The 14650-nt window shown below is 30.7% G+C and overlaps 1 protein-coding gene and 1 long non-coding RNA gene across 4 annotated transcripts; both read left to right on the forward strand.

Moving 5' to 3' along the window:
- Positions 1-828: 828 nt before the first annotated feature.
- On the forward strand, positions 829-11033 carry Argk1 (Arginine kinase 1). Of its 3 annotated transcripts, XM_089179680.1 has the most exons (5): positions 829-1074; positions 4483-4557; positions 8994-9357; positions 9475-9849; positions 9941-11033. In XM_089179680.1, exons 2-5 carry the CDS (start codon positions 4499-4501, stop codon positions 10286-10288), a joined length of 1146 nt encoding a protein of 381 aa, XP_089035806.1. In that variant the 5' UTR covers positions 829-1074; positions 4483-4498; the 3' UTR covers positions 10289-11033. The 3 variants fall into 3 exon arrangements, with proteins under 3 accessions (XP_089035806.1, XP_015188027.1, XP_089035807.1); XM_015332541.2 differs by lacking the exon at positions 4483-4557 and having other exon boundaries at positions 831-1074; XM_089179681.1 differs by lacking the exons at positions 829-1074; positions 4483-4557 and adding an exon at positions 7725-8073.
- A 154-nt stretch (positions 11034-11187) lies between these two features.
- On the forward strand, positions 11188-14620 carry LOC149033371 (uncharacterized). Its single transcript, XR_016178978.1, has 3 exons — positions 11188-12122; positions 12203-14022; positions 14104-14620. It is a non-coding gene; the product is annotated as an uncharacterized LOC149033371 (long non-coding RNA).
- The last annotated feature ends 30 nt before the right edge of the window (positions 14621-14650 follow it).

The following is a 14650-nucleotide window of genomic DNA, read 5'->3' on the forward strand; positions in this document are numbered from 1 at the left end:
CGACGAATGAATTGTTCCCAAGTTCTATCAAGGAGTTTAAATTAAACTAATGGAACGTTTTAAAAACTGTAACGTAAATCATCCATTTAAATTGGTTTTGTGGAAAAAAAAAACAAGATGAAGTGTTTTCTACGAGTATAAAAGATTGTTATTATTATTATTTTGTATCATGAAAGGGAATGGAAGAAAATTTTTGGAAGAAAGAATATTAAATAAATTGACATATGAGTGAAAGATGATTCATAAGAAGTAATAAGAAAAGACCTTGGCCCCTACACAGTTAGTATCTGTCCATGCGTATATATAGATATATACAAAAGAGAGAGAGAGAGAGATCAGACTCGATCCGGTCTCTCGAGTAAGCAGGTCGAGAACGAACTTGGAACCTGCCAGGTGACTCACCTACAGTCTCTCTATCTCTCTCTCTCTCTCTCTCTCTCTCTCTCTCGTCAGATCCTCGCTGCATATATAAATGCATATGCAAGAATATGCGCATCGTGAAACCTCCTACCCCCTAAACCCTCCTATCCCTTAAACAAAAAAAAGACCATAATTCTTGTAGCATAGAAAAAAAAACGAAACCTAATAAATGTTGTGTGTAGGTAATTGTTGATAACAAATAAATGCTCTATCCTTCGGATAATTGACAAAATGAACAAAAAGCAAAAGAAAAAAAAAAGAAACGATGGTCGGTGCGCAATCTGGCGGGACGAGATGAGACGACACGACGTCATGTTGAAAAGGGAGTAAAGGGTAGAAGGAAGGGAGGAAGGAAGGAAGGAAGGAAGGATGGTTGGTAAGGTTTGGGTGGGGGTTGGCTCTTTGGTTCTCACTGTCGCGAGGCGAGTTTATTCCGTGACGCGGGCACTTGGTAGCCGAACGGTGATCGCACGAGACGTATTAACGGTGTACTCTCCGAGAGAAGAGAATAAGAGAAAGAGAGATAATAATCATCAAGGAAATTTACAGTTGCAGTATCTAACATACCAAGAGAGACAACCAACCTACGTACTCTTTATCTACGACGGACGGATTCTTTTTCGTCTTATCTTTTCTTCTTGTCTACCGCTAAAGGTGAGTCAGATATTTTACTTTTTTGGGGTTTTTTTTTTTTATTTTTTTTTTTTTTTAATAATCTTTTAATTCAATTATTTTATACTACGAGGAGGGATACGGACAAGAGAAGAGTAAATCCTCTTCCTCCTTCGTAGATCAGAGAAAGATATTCTTTGGAAAAACGTCACTCAACTTTTTATTAGTGACGTCACACTCGTTCATATATTTAAAATCGAAACAAAATGAATGATCATTAAATTTTAATTTTCTTTTTTTTTCTTAGTCAACCATTTTGAAATTTTTATCCGATTATAATACGTGTGGAGATTGGATAAATATATTCAATATATTATTCATTTTGATGATCAAATATTATTACTCAGAGATTGAATTTTATCCTTTATTTAATAGTTGTGTATTACTAGTTTAAATTTCTTAATTGGTGGTAGCCTATAACGTCTATGTGTGTATTATATATATATATATATATATATATTATTTTGTTATAATGTTTTTTTTTTGTTGGTCCTTTGATTCTCATGAAGCAATATTGGGACGTTTGCTGAGAGTGTAACAGGATTCGGCATATGCCGGTGAATCCATTTGTTTCCAAGCGTTCCTTCGGTCTCCTTCGTAATCTCTCGTTAATGATCGGATTTCATACCTGGTATATCGTTTCAAGAAGGTAGATCGATATCGGTTCTCATTCACACAACTTCTTCACTTTCACATACTTTTATCAATATTCGTAATAGGAAAATATTCATTTCTTTTCAATTCTTTTATTTTGATTGAAAATATTAAATAAAAAAAAAAAAAAAACAAAGAAAATCTAATGGAGAGTAATACGATTAGGATGTTTTTATTGATTCAAAGATATATAGATCGGTAAAAATCGATTGGTTATTCGATTAATACTCCTTGTAAAAGGATTCCTCGAACTAATCAATTATCGATGGATACAACAAAAGAACAATTCGAAGCTAATATCCGTTACTGCGGTTGGTTCACTTATGATGATCGAGGAAGTAACGAGAGAGAAAGAGAGAGAGTGGGTGCAGCCCTAGTTACGTAAGAAGGCTACTAGAGAGATGCCTCGGCAATCTATAGTGGTTCTCAAATCTAACTAACGTTCCATTACTATATTAGGAGTATTATTAAAACAATGAGTGACCACAGTGTCACTTCTCAATTGTCCAGAACATTCCTATGAATTTATCCAACGACACGACGACGACTACGACGACGACGACGACGACGACGACGACAAAGACAAACAAGTATATTATGATTTTGATTAAGTTTTAGTCTTTCAATAAACGATCTTCATTAAAACAAAAGAACAAAAATTCACTAATAGGATGACGTTAAATAAATTTAAATTGTTTACCCAAGTTAAGCTTAAAAAAATGCAGCAATTTTATTGGTACACATATATGTAATACGATTTGTATATAAAATAATCAACCAGCAATAGAGTATTCGTAAATTCATTGAAATTAGTGAAAAGAATTGAAATGAATGATGATATTAATAAATAATATAAATGAATTCTTACAAGACCAATGGGATGTTAGTAAGAGAATTCGAATTTCTTCCAAGCTTCTTCCCTCGTTGGGGCCAGACGACCGGAGATCGCTTAAAGCGATTTAAGCGATCTGCATATACATTGTAACTTTGCTAATTCAAAACGGAAATTGATAGTTGACAGACTTACGATCGTGTAACGGAACAAGTATTTACAAGTATGAATGTGTTGTATTATAGAACGTCATTTTCACACATGACTAATTTTTCATCCTTCTGTATTATTCTTGTTTTTTTTTTCTTTTAAGTTATTACGTTTTGTTCCACAGAAACAGAGTATAAAATTGTTTCTACAGTTTTACAAAATGTATTTTCATATATTATCTAATCTTTTTAAATCATTTTTGTACGTTTATTATAATAAACGTAATTCATTTCTTATAATATCAGGAAAAAAAAGTAGTAATATTATTTTGTTTGCAAGAAAATTGACAAGATATTACAGTTAACTTTGTTAGTCAAATAGAAAAATATTACAAGAGACCTTAAAAGTTACGAGCTTACAAAATAATCCTTCAAATATACGTGTTCGTATTACGTGTATACACGGGTTATATAGTTGGAAACTTCAGTGTAAAAATAAAAAATAAAATAGAAAAGAAGAAGAAAGAGTTAGGGTATAGAGAAGAAGAGTATGACGTAGAGCTTCTTGATTATTTAAAAGCCAGATGTAGCGTATTACCATATGAACCGTCGTTGACGTTCTATGTATAACACATTGACTTACATCTCTCTTTACTTAGCGATTTCAATTTCCTCGCATTGAAATCTAACACCTCATATCGATCTGTAATGTTTTCAAGAAAAACCTTTTCCTCTGATTATAACACACTAATAAGAACAAAAAAAAAAATAAACAATTTATGCGATCATTTTAATTGAATATAAATTTGAACACAATACGTAAAAGTATTTTAACACAGTACTGTATTGTTTTTCTTTAAATTTAGTCATAGGTTTATATAGCATAAAGAACATTGAAATAATTTACGAACATTTCCACCTTACGATCGAACGAAAAACGATTATTATATACCTCTGTATACTCTGTATAATAATGTCCTTGACATTACACGCATCATGGCGTCCAGCGGTGGTATTTTCAAACCAAGAATATTCTTTTTTCCGATATAAAAATACGTGTATATCGAAATGAGAAATTATCGGAAAGCTTTTTATATATCCCCCTTGAACGTCCTACGATATTATTATGTCATAGTTTTTTTCTTGGCATTCACATTTACAGGTTGCGTTTAATGAACAAGACTTTTTTTCTTTTTCCTTTCTACGAAAATGGTATTACCTATTTTCAGCTATATTTTAAAAATATGATTATATAATACAAAATATTAATAAATGACAAATAAATAGTCGAAGATAATAATAATACATATATTAGATATATAAAATTAATAAAAGATAATTGGAATGATTATTGCGTTAAGTTAGTAATCGTTTTGATTCTACTTCATTATGCATTATGTGTTGTAGGATGTTACAAGATCTCTGTCTCTTGTTTGAACGTATGTACAAGACAAAATTAGAGTGCGAACTCTCGTAATACCATCATTCAAATTCTGTCCTTGCATAATCTATACGATAGATGTTGGTGCCAACAGATTTTGTAAACAAATCTCTTTCGTACGTACGTTCTAATGAGAAACGTTAAAACTTTGGCTTTTTTTTCTCTCTCTTGTCTCTTTTCTTTTAGTTAAATAAATGAGTAGTCAAATATAATCAAATTATACACAGGTGTATAGAAAACAAATTCGTTGCTGTTGTTTCCGATGAAAAAGAGAAAACACATTTTTTTTTTTTAATAATCGTTATGTGTTACAGTTTAACATCTCGACAAATGAAATTTAACGTAGTCCGATTCAGTCGGATACTGAAAACATTCGTGCTACCTGTGCTGTAAGTAAAATAGATTTATACACGACATATATTTATATATGTATTATTGGTTCTTGTCTTTTACATAAGAAAGATTACCGATCATGCAAAGTCTGAAAAAAAAAAAAAAACAAGAAACGGTATTATCGAGTATTATAGTCGACTTAATTATTTTTAATCTGTATTTTAAATAAATTAATAAAACATTCCTTATAATATAAGAGATGAGTATAACACCGATTATAATACATATAAATTATTAATATTTAAAATAGATGGATTAATATTTATAATAAATTATCAATAGAATGTAATAACCATAATAACAAAGCAGTACAAAATGCAATTTATGCAACACTTATAATTTTAATTATTTATTCCGAAAACAATTGTTCATAAATAAATACTTTTATCATTTATTTCATAAAATACTTATCGTCAATGAATAAAAGTACTAATTATTATATAATATTATTATCATCATAGAATATATCTGTTTTACCATCGTAACTATTTTCGTATTGGTAGAAACTTGAGCAATGCGTTGAAAGATGGCGCAACGTGTGAATGCCTCGAAAGCAAACCGACAATGGCGGTTATTTTAAACATTCAAATTTCGTGCCGTATATTATTATCTTATCACCAATAAGGAAAATGATCTCTTCCTTGGTTCGAAGAAAAGAATTATCACATAAATACTTAATATTTATTTTATGCAACTGTAAAAGAGGACAATCACAATTCTACTATTTCATTTTGAGATCATACCGGAAAAGGACGATTACGTTAGTCGGTGTCCGTTCATCTTTGTTATAATTTAACAACGCGTTCTCTTTCTTCGAATTAAAGCAAAAAAGCTGTCATTAAACCCAACTGTTACGTCCGGTTGTTACATTGTTCGATCGTTCTCTTACAACGAACATTTGTCTTATTATTTGAAGAGAATAATTGAAACAATATCGATGATTTTGAAGGAAAAGAAAAATATTAATAATTTTCCACTCCTACCCCGTCTATTTTTTTTGTTTTTTGTTATCAGATTATAGATTAAGTTTAAAACGTAGGACAACGACAATGACGGTGTTATGTTAGTTGCTAATGGTTAATTACTTTGCTTGCGTAATCGAGTGATGATGAAGAAGACATTCAAATGACTCCATGTCTTACGCACGACCGCATTATTTGTCGCAACTCGTCATTATCAGCTTTCATTGCCATCCCTGAACATTACACAAATACTTATATATATATATATATATATATACATGATTCAAGACCACTCATAGCAGAGAAACTTTCAAGCACACTCCTCTAGTATAAAAAAAAGAGACAAGATTGATTACACATTTAATTTGAGCCAAAATTTATGACGTAATCGAAAAGAAAATACACACACACACACACACACACAATGTTAAATCGTTATCTCCTCTCAGCAACAAGAATCTTAAAAAAAAAAAAAAATTGTCAAATGATAAAATCATTTCTTATCGATATAATCATATCGCACCTTGGTAATAATACCATTATCCAAAGAAATTGTTCAATATACGAAACCCGAATCGCGTTATCTTGATGACACATGAGACCGATTCATAACTTAAGTACACATATATATTATAAAAAAAAAAAAAAATAGAATAACAAAAGTATACGAATTGGAAGATTATAATCTAAAAAAGATAAAGAAAAAAGTAAGATAGATAAAAGCAAAGGAAAAAAAAAAGTTTGGAGGTGGGAAGGTATGCGTGCACATGTGTAAAAGTTGATTCCAAATTGAAATGTTGAAATGGCCAAAAAGAGTTGGTCGTGTTGTTAAGCAGAAGAGAGAACAGAGTTTCCTGTTATAAAGTAGAATCAAAAGTATAGATGAACATGGGGGATAAGGATAAAATTGGGTGGGGTAGGATTGGTGGGTGGTAGGAGAAGGAAGAGGTTCTGCTGGAGGGGAAATGTGCATAGATAGAGAGGAGATATAGGAAATGGTCCTACGGTGTGTAGGTGCGTAATATCGACCGGGTAGCCTTCCGTGCTGGACTAGGTGCCCCACCCTGTTAGTGAGGTAGTAGGGATTGTGCGTTTCCTTTTCACTATATATATCTATATGTATCTATATGTATATGTATGTGTACGGTACAAAAGAGAGAGAGAGAGAGAGAGAGAGAGAAAGCTAGATAGAAAGAAAAGATATTGTTAGAGATATCTTCTTGAAAGTTTTTAATGATATAGAGTTCATTGTTAAGAGCCAGGTGTACAGTGTTTCGAAGGGTTACAATTTTATAAGTTTATGCTTGGTGGTGGTGCTCTGATAGTAATGGTTATAGTTCCTGGTTGTTGCTTGTGTTAAGTGGAAATAGGTGGTAGTGTTCAAGTGAGAGAGAGAGAGAGAGAGATCTATCAGGGGGAGAGCTTATGTACGCAGGCGCAGGTAAATTGTAAAGAAAGAGAAGGAAGACTTTGGGCGAGGGTGTTTTAGGGGATGGTTGATGGTGGTTGGTGGTGGTTGGTGGTGGTAGAGGTAGAGCATAGAACCGGCATACACCACCGTTGCGCCCCGGTGGTCGACCAGACGCAATTCCCAGCATCATCCCGTTCGTGTGTTTCCACGTTTCCCATTTATTCTTATTCTTCTTCGAATTTCTAATCGAGAATATCTGTCACGTGGCTTTTTCTATTAACTTCATATATAAGATTAAATTATCTTTAAAAACATTATCCGATATATAAATATCGTCGTCGTCGTCGTCGTCGTAGTCGTAGTTGTCAGTATTAATATTTGAATTATTAATATTCGAATAATTCAATCAGAAAGAGGGGGAGGGATTTTATAATATATTCCGGATTTTGTACATTTTGTCTTTACGCTTTTCAATAAGTAATTAAGAAGAGAAAAAGGAAGGAGTTAGTAGTTTTTTTTTTAAATTCTTTTTCTAGAAAGTGCCAAAGTGAAGTGATAGTCAGAAGAAATTGTTTTTTCAAAAACAATTTTTTTAACACGTGACGTGACGATATTTCTATTATCTTCTTTTTTAGTCTCTACTTCTTCTTCCTCTTCTTCTTATTGTATCAAAGTGGTGGTGTGTTAGTCCTTCTGTTATTACATAAAAGATTATTCTATCATTAGTCGAGAATTGACATTTCTTGTTCAGATAATATAATCTTTGATATATAAATACTATATTATCTTGTTCTCTCTCTCTCTCTCTCTCTTTCTATCTGGAATTTTATTGGAAGAGAAAAATTACTAGTCTTGACACAGGTGGTTTTTGTTTAATTAATTAGTTTTGAAAAAAGAAACTAACTACAAGATTAAGAAGAGAGTTGGGTGAGATTTCTACTACAGTATTTGTATTCCTATAAATAATCTTCCTATTCTTACTCTCTTCTCTCTGGACCAATTTCATTATTCCATCTCTTTCTCCCTATCCCCCCTCTGTTCTTATTCTTCTTCGAATATACACGAGAGTGCGTCTCCGGTTAGGCTAATCTACACAACATGGGCGGGTGCACATCGAAGGATACCACCTCGGCCGACGAGTATGTATCCGATAGATCATTCACATTCTTTTATTTTATTACTTTTTTTATTTTAACTCTTTTTCAATTATACACCTATATACACATATTATTGTTATAATATTAAAAAAAAAAAAAATAAAATAAAAATACATTATACATTTCGCGCATATATTTACAGACAATTTTCTATTAGAATATAATAAAAATTGAGTTAAGTTTTATTTAGATTGAAATGACGTTATGTGACGTCATATTATCCTGACCAAAGGAAGGAAGTTAATAAAAAAAAAAAAAGAAAAAAAAAGTGCAATATGGGTATATGTACTTCGATGGGCATATGCGAATCGACGGAAAATACTCCAGCGATCGACGAGTATGTACAAAATGTGTCATTTATATCTTTATGTGCAATCAGCAGCAACAATAATAAAAATTCAAATGAAGAAAAGAAGTTTTGTTACGTACACGTCGATTACACTGGACATTTACTTTTTTACTTTTTTTTTCTCTTCTACACCAATCTGTGTATGTCAGCACCTATGTTCGAGCACACAATTTCCTTCTTTTACATGTACTTCAATTGATAAATAAATGATTATGTAGAAAAAGAAAATTTGATAAAACATCTATCGATCTTTTCGTGCGTGCCCATCGTTATGCATGAATTTTGCACAATTTCATTAAAAACAAAAAATATTCTACGTGTTTATCACACACATGTGAAATTATCAAAATGAGAAAAAAATCAATTGTTTATAAATTTTTATTTATTTCCTATATATATATATATGTGTGTGTGTGTGTGTGTGTAGCGATAGTTATGAACCAATTAGAATTAAATCCACGTCTATAATTATCTCTCGGTCTATATATATATATTAATGTATATGTTAAATATAATTGAAATTTAATGTAAATATGTATGTTTGTGATTGCAGTAAAAAGGAAAGCAATAACATGGTCGACCAAGCAGTATTGGACAAATTGGAAGCTGGCTATGCTAAGCTTGCCGCTTCCGATAGCAAATCTTTATTGAAGAAACATTTAACGAAAGAAATATTCGATCAACTTAAAACGAAGAAAACATCTTTTGGTTCAACCCTATTGGATGTGATCCAATCTGGATTAGAGAATCATGATTCTGGCGTTGGTATTTATGCTCCCGATGCCGAAGCCTACACCGTTTTTGCTGATCTCTTTGATCCCATCATTGATGATTATCATGGCGGTTTTAAAAAAACCGATAAACATCCACCCAAGGACTTTGGAGATGTTGATTCTTTGGGAAACCTTGACCCGGCTGTAGGTATCCTTTGCCAATATATTTCAAAATCATAATTATTTATTATTATTTGTATTCGTTGTGATTTTAGTTGATATAAGTTGATAATAAAAATCATTGATTAATTTTGTTTGTAGGGTGAATTCATTGTTTCCACCCGTGTCAGATGTGGACGTTCATTGGACGGTTATCCCTTCAATCCTTGCTTAACTGAAGCTCAATATAAAGAAATGGAAGAGAAAGTATCCAGCACTCTGTCCGGTTTGGAAGGCGAATTGAAAGGAACTTTCTATCCATTAACTGGCATGAGCAAAGAAGTCCAACAGAAACTGATTGATGATCATTTCCTTTTCAAAGAGGGTGATCGTTTCTTACAAACTGCCAACGCATGCCGTTTCTGGCCGACTGGTCGTGGTATTTTCCACAATGATGCTAAAACCTTCCTCGTATGGTGTAACGAAGAAGATCATCTTCGTATTATTTCCATGCAGATGGGTGGTGATCTTGGACAGGTTGGTTTTAATACAAATTATTATTATTATTTCTTTTCTAACCTTTTTATAGCAACACACAATTCTCTACGATTGAAATATTATTTTTCAGGTATACAGACGTCTCGTAACCGCTGTTAACGACATTGAAAAACGACTTCCATTTTCCCATAACGATCGTTTCGGCTTCTTAACATTCTGCCCAACGAATCTTGGTACGACGGTTCGTGCATCCGTACACATCAAAGTACCCAAGTTGGCAGCCAACAAGGAAAAACTTGAATCTGTAGCTGCCCAATACAATCTTCAAGTACGTGGTACTCGCGGTGAACACACCGAAGCCGAGGGTGGAATTTATGATATTTCAAACAAGCGTCGTCTTGGTTTGACCGAATACCAAGCTGTTAAGGAGATGCACGATGGTATTGCCGAATTGATCAAGATTGAGAAGGAACTTTAAATGAATAATTCTAATTAATACAACCAAAAGTAATCAAATACAACATAAAGAAGTAACAACAACACATGCAAGAAGAAGAAGATACAACAACACACACTCCTTTTTACGTGAATGATGAATTCTTATATATAAACGTATATAATATATATTTTTTTCCTCTTTTGAACCATTATTATTAATTATTATTATTAATTATTATATATATATATAATATTTTCCTCCTCCCTTCGTCGTTTATTTCTACTCACACATTAATTTCCGATGCAAAAGCACTGTATTTCTGTGCGTGCTTCTTCTTCTTCTTCTTCTTCATTTTTCCTTTAATTTCCTTTTTATTTCTCAATCTTTATCTAATATCTATCTTTCTCTTTCTCGCACGCGCGATATTACATTTTTTTTTTTTTTGGTTGGTTGGTCTCTTCGTCAATCTTCACGAACTATACTTTTTGATTTTTTGTTTCAACAAAGAACACAATTATTAAAAAGCATGAGTCAAGATTTAGGAGCGTTTCCCCCTAAAAAACGCGCATATTCCAGCTAGCGCTTTTGTAGTAAAAAAAAATAAACATTATTGCCAGATTGTAATGGTGGTTATCAATGATGACGACGATGATGATGATGATGACGATTATTATTATTATTATTATTACTATTATTATTATAATGATGATATAGTGGGTGGATATGAGAATGATGATAAAGAAGGCGAATTTCAAATCACAAATAAAGAAACATACACATTTTATTTATCGTCTAATATCATTTTTTCCCCTTATATATGTGAAAAGACTTTTACATGATGAACATTTAATGGTTCGAAAATACGTTTCAAATTCGGACGAAATGTATATTTTGTTGTTGTTGTTTGTAATTATGTATATAGATAGTATTAATTAATAATTAAATTAGAAAGAGAGGTGAGATAGAAAAGTTACTACAGAGCAAGAAACGTTTAAGCTTGTAGCTTCTTTTTTATTTTATTAGTAAGTAGAATTATTTTTCTAACATTTTATTCTAATTATGCTTATTTGAACAATATTAATAATACTAGATTTAACTTGTATGTATTGTTGAAATGACTAATTGCAGATTTTTATTTTGTTCTAATGTTAATTTTCATAAATTTGTCCTTATTTCCTGTCAAACATTTATTTATTTTCTTTTTTCTCTCATTTCTTCTATTCTTCTTTTTCTTCTACTTTATCAGTAATATTTTCAAATAAATACGATCTCTATTGACTACTGGTATAATATCGTTTGACAAAGTTAAAACGATCGTTATAATTTGCTTACTTTTCGGAGTGACAACGTATCTTGTAATACTTGCAAAATCGAAGAAAAAAAGGGACGGACTTATAATAATTATTAGCGTTTTTCGTGTGTTAAACATTCGTTCAGTTTATCGGAAATTATTGAAATTCCAACTAATTTAGACAAGATTTTCTATGAAAATAACAAAGAAGAACTATTAGCAAATATAACTAACTATAGACGAAGTTTAACGAATAAAAAAAAGTAGTTTGTTTGATCGTTTGAAATTTTGCAAATCTTCTTAGAAAAAAATGGCAGAAGAAAGTCATCTTGCTCATTGTATTCTTTACGAGTTTCAATCAGGACGAGGAATTCCAGAAGCTGTAAGCAAAATTTGTAGTATCTTCGGTTATGATGTCCTTGACAATTCCAATTGTTTCTACATGTTTGTGGAATTCATGAGGGGAAACACTACAAATTATCCGGATAATAAACGTCATGCTTCAATCGCTCATATAATTAAACCAAGGAGCGACGAGGAAAGAAAAGAAGAAATGAAAAATTGTCCAAATATTTATAACTTGTAAGATTAAGTTCATAGCTTTGATAACATTTTCTTGATAACTATTTTATTTAGAACTATTTTATCTAATAATAATATAGCTTTGAATCATCTTAGGAACAAGTCGTGATGAGAGATAATGAACTTTATTCAAATCATTATCAAGAGCAAAAGACTCGCAACAAATATATGAAAATGTATTCTTGATGGAATTTGAGAAGCGTCATTCATTTGGAGATACCAACATATCAAATTACAAATAGGAACAGTTATGTTATACACAAAATTTTGATTTTAATTTTCAAAAGATGATATTTTACATATACGTAAATGAAATAACATTATTTTTGTTGTTGATTATAATTTTATTATAGCTAGTTGGGGTGATTAACGTTTAACGTAAATAAATAATGGGCTTAATCCGCCAATGGTTGTAATTTAGGATCGTTAATCTTTCTTTATGTTTAACAACAACATTTTTACTTAACTATATTCTCCTTGTAAGATTGCTAATAGTTTTGATTTTTATTTTCTTTATCAATTTGTTTCTAATTATTTTTAATATCAAATGTTAAGTAATTAAATTGTTTATTTCACAGTATAAAGCTACAGACTTTATTTCCTTGCAATAAAGATAATTATTTTAAAATGACAGCAGCGTTCATAGATTTAAGTTTTTCTTATCTATTATCTATCCCATACATGTTGATTTTAGCAATACCGACAGTCAATTAAATTTCAAACTTACTGGAAAGCTGATAGATAATAACTTTTCCAGTTAATGGTAAAATAGGTTTACCGAGATATTATACATTATCTACATATGATATCTACTTATTAGTTTTTTTTTCTAATAATTTGCACTATTTATCAAAATGTCTATCTGCAAATTAGAAAAAGTTTTACATGATAAACATTTGATGGTTAGAAAATACGTTTCAAATTCGGACGAAATGTATATTTTTGTGTAATTAAATATAGGTAATATTAATCAATAATTAAACTAAAAAGAGAGAGTGAGAGAGAGAGAGAGTAAAAATTTAAGAATAGATATAAGATCAGTTAGTACAAATGTTTCATTTAATTACTACAGAGCAAGACAAGTTTTACCTTCTAGTTTGTTTATTTTGTTCGTTTGTTAATACATTGAATTACATGTTATTTTAATTATTCTTATTTGAACAATATTAATAATACTAGATTGAACTTGTATGTATTGTTGAAATGAGTAATTTCAGATTTTTCTTTTTCTAATCTTTGTCTTCCTACATTTGTCCTTATTTCCTTTCAAATATTTATTTATTTTCTTTTTTCTTTCATTTCTTCTATTCTTTCTTCTCCTTCTTCATCACGAATATTTTCAAATCTACTGGTATAAAATCGTTTGACAAAGTAAAAACGGTCGTTATAATTTCCATACTTCTCGCAGTGATAATATATCTTGTAACAGTTGAAAAATCAAATCAATAGGTTCTTATAATAATTATTAGCGCGTTTTTCGTGTTCAATTACCGTTCAGTATCGTTCAGTTTACCGGAAATTATTCAAATTCCAATTAATTTAGAAAATATTTTATACGAATATAACAAAGAAGAACTAATACCAAAGTTTACTGTAGACAAAGTTTTCCACATTTTGTTTACAACAAAATGGAAAATAATTTTTATCCTCATTTCATTCTTTATGAGTTCCAATTAGGACGATCTATTCCTGTGGCTTTAACGAACCTTCGTCAAGTATTCCAGCAAGATGTTCTTGACTGTTACTCTTGTCTTCAAGTGTTTTTTAGTTTCATGTTCGGAAACACTATCATTTATCCGAATAATGAACGTTTTGATTTCTGTGCTAAAGTAATAAAAAGAATATACGACAGGGAAGGAGAAAGTCAAGAAAAGGAAAATAGTACGAATATTCCTCAGTAGTAAGATTCATTTGATATTTTTCGTTTAATTTTATTTATCATTATTTTATGTATTAATGAAAAGGTCTTTAACCATTTTAGAAACAAATCGTATCAAGAGATGTCCTTTGTGTCCTTTGCGTTAATATTCCGAGAATTTGATGAAAGTGAGTGTCCAAATCATCATCAAAAGTAAAAGGCTCACAACAAATATGTGAAAATGTATTCTTGATGGAATTTGAGAAGCGTCATTCATTTGCAGATATCAACAAATAAAACTTAAAATAGGAACAATTATGTTCGAGAAAGTATTTTAATTTTATTTTTTAAACAAGTTATTTTAGATGTACGTAAATTAATTCATGTTGATTATAATTAGATTATAGCTAGATGGGGGTGATTAACGTTTAACGTTAATAAATAATGGGCGTAATCCGCCAATGGTTGTAATTTAGGATCGTTAATCTTTCTTTATGTTTAACAACAACATTTTTACTTAACTATATTCTCCTTGTAAGATTGCTAATTATTGTGATTTTTATTTTCTTTATTAATTTATTTCGCAATGTAAAACTGAAAACTTTATTTCCTTGCAATAAAAATAATTATTTTAAAATGACAGCGTTCATAGATTTAAGTTTTTACCATC

The sequence above is a fragment of the Polistes dominula genome, unplaced genomic scaffold (genome assembly GCF_049000335.1).
Source record: "Polistes dominula isolate Pdom_NZ unplaced genomic scaffold, Pdom_raw_medaka contig_27, whole genome shotgun sequence".
Lineage (NCBI taxonomy): Eukaryota > Metazoa > Arthropoda > Insecta > Hymenoptera > Vespidae > Polistes > Polistes dominula.

Coding starts and splice junctions, on each gene's coding strand:
- Argk1 (XM_089179680.1), top strand. CDS start 4,499: ATGAAATTTAACGTAGTCCGATTCAGTCGGATACTGAAAACATTCGTG. Junction 4,558..8,993: donor ACATTCGTGCTACCTGTGCT/GTAAGTAAAATA, acceptor TTGTGATTGCAG/TAAAAAGGAAAGCAATAACA. Junction 9,850..9,940: donor TGGGTGGTGATCTTGGACAG/GTTGGTTTTAAT, acceptor ATTATTTTTCAG/GTATACAGACGTCTCGTAAC.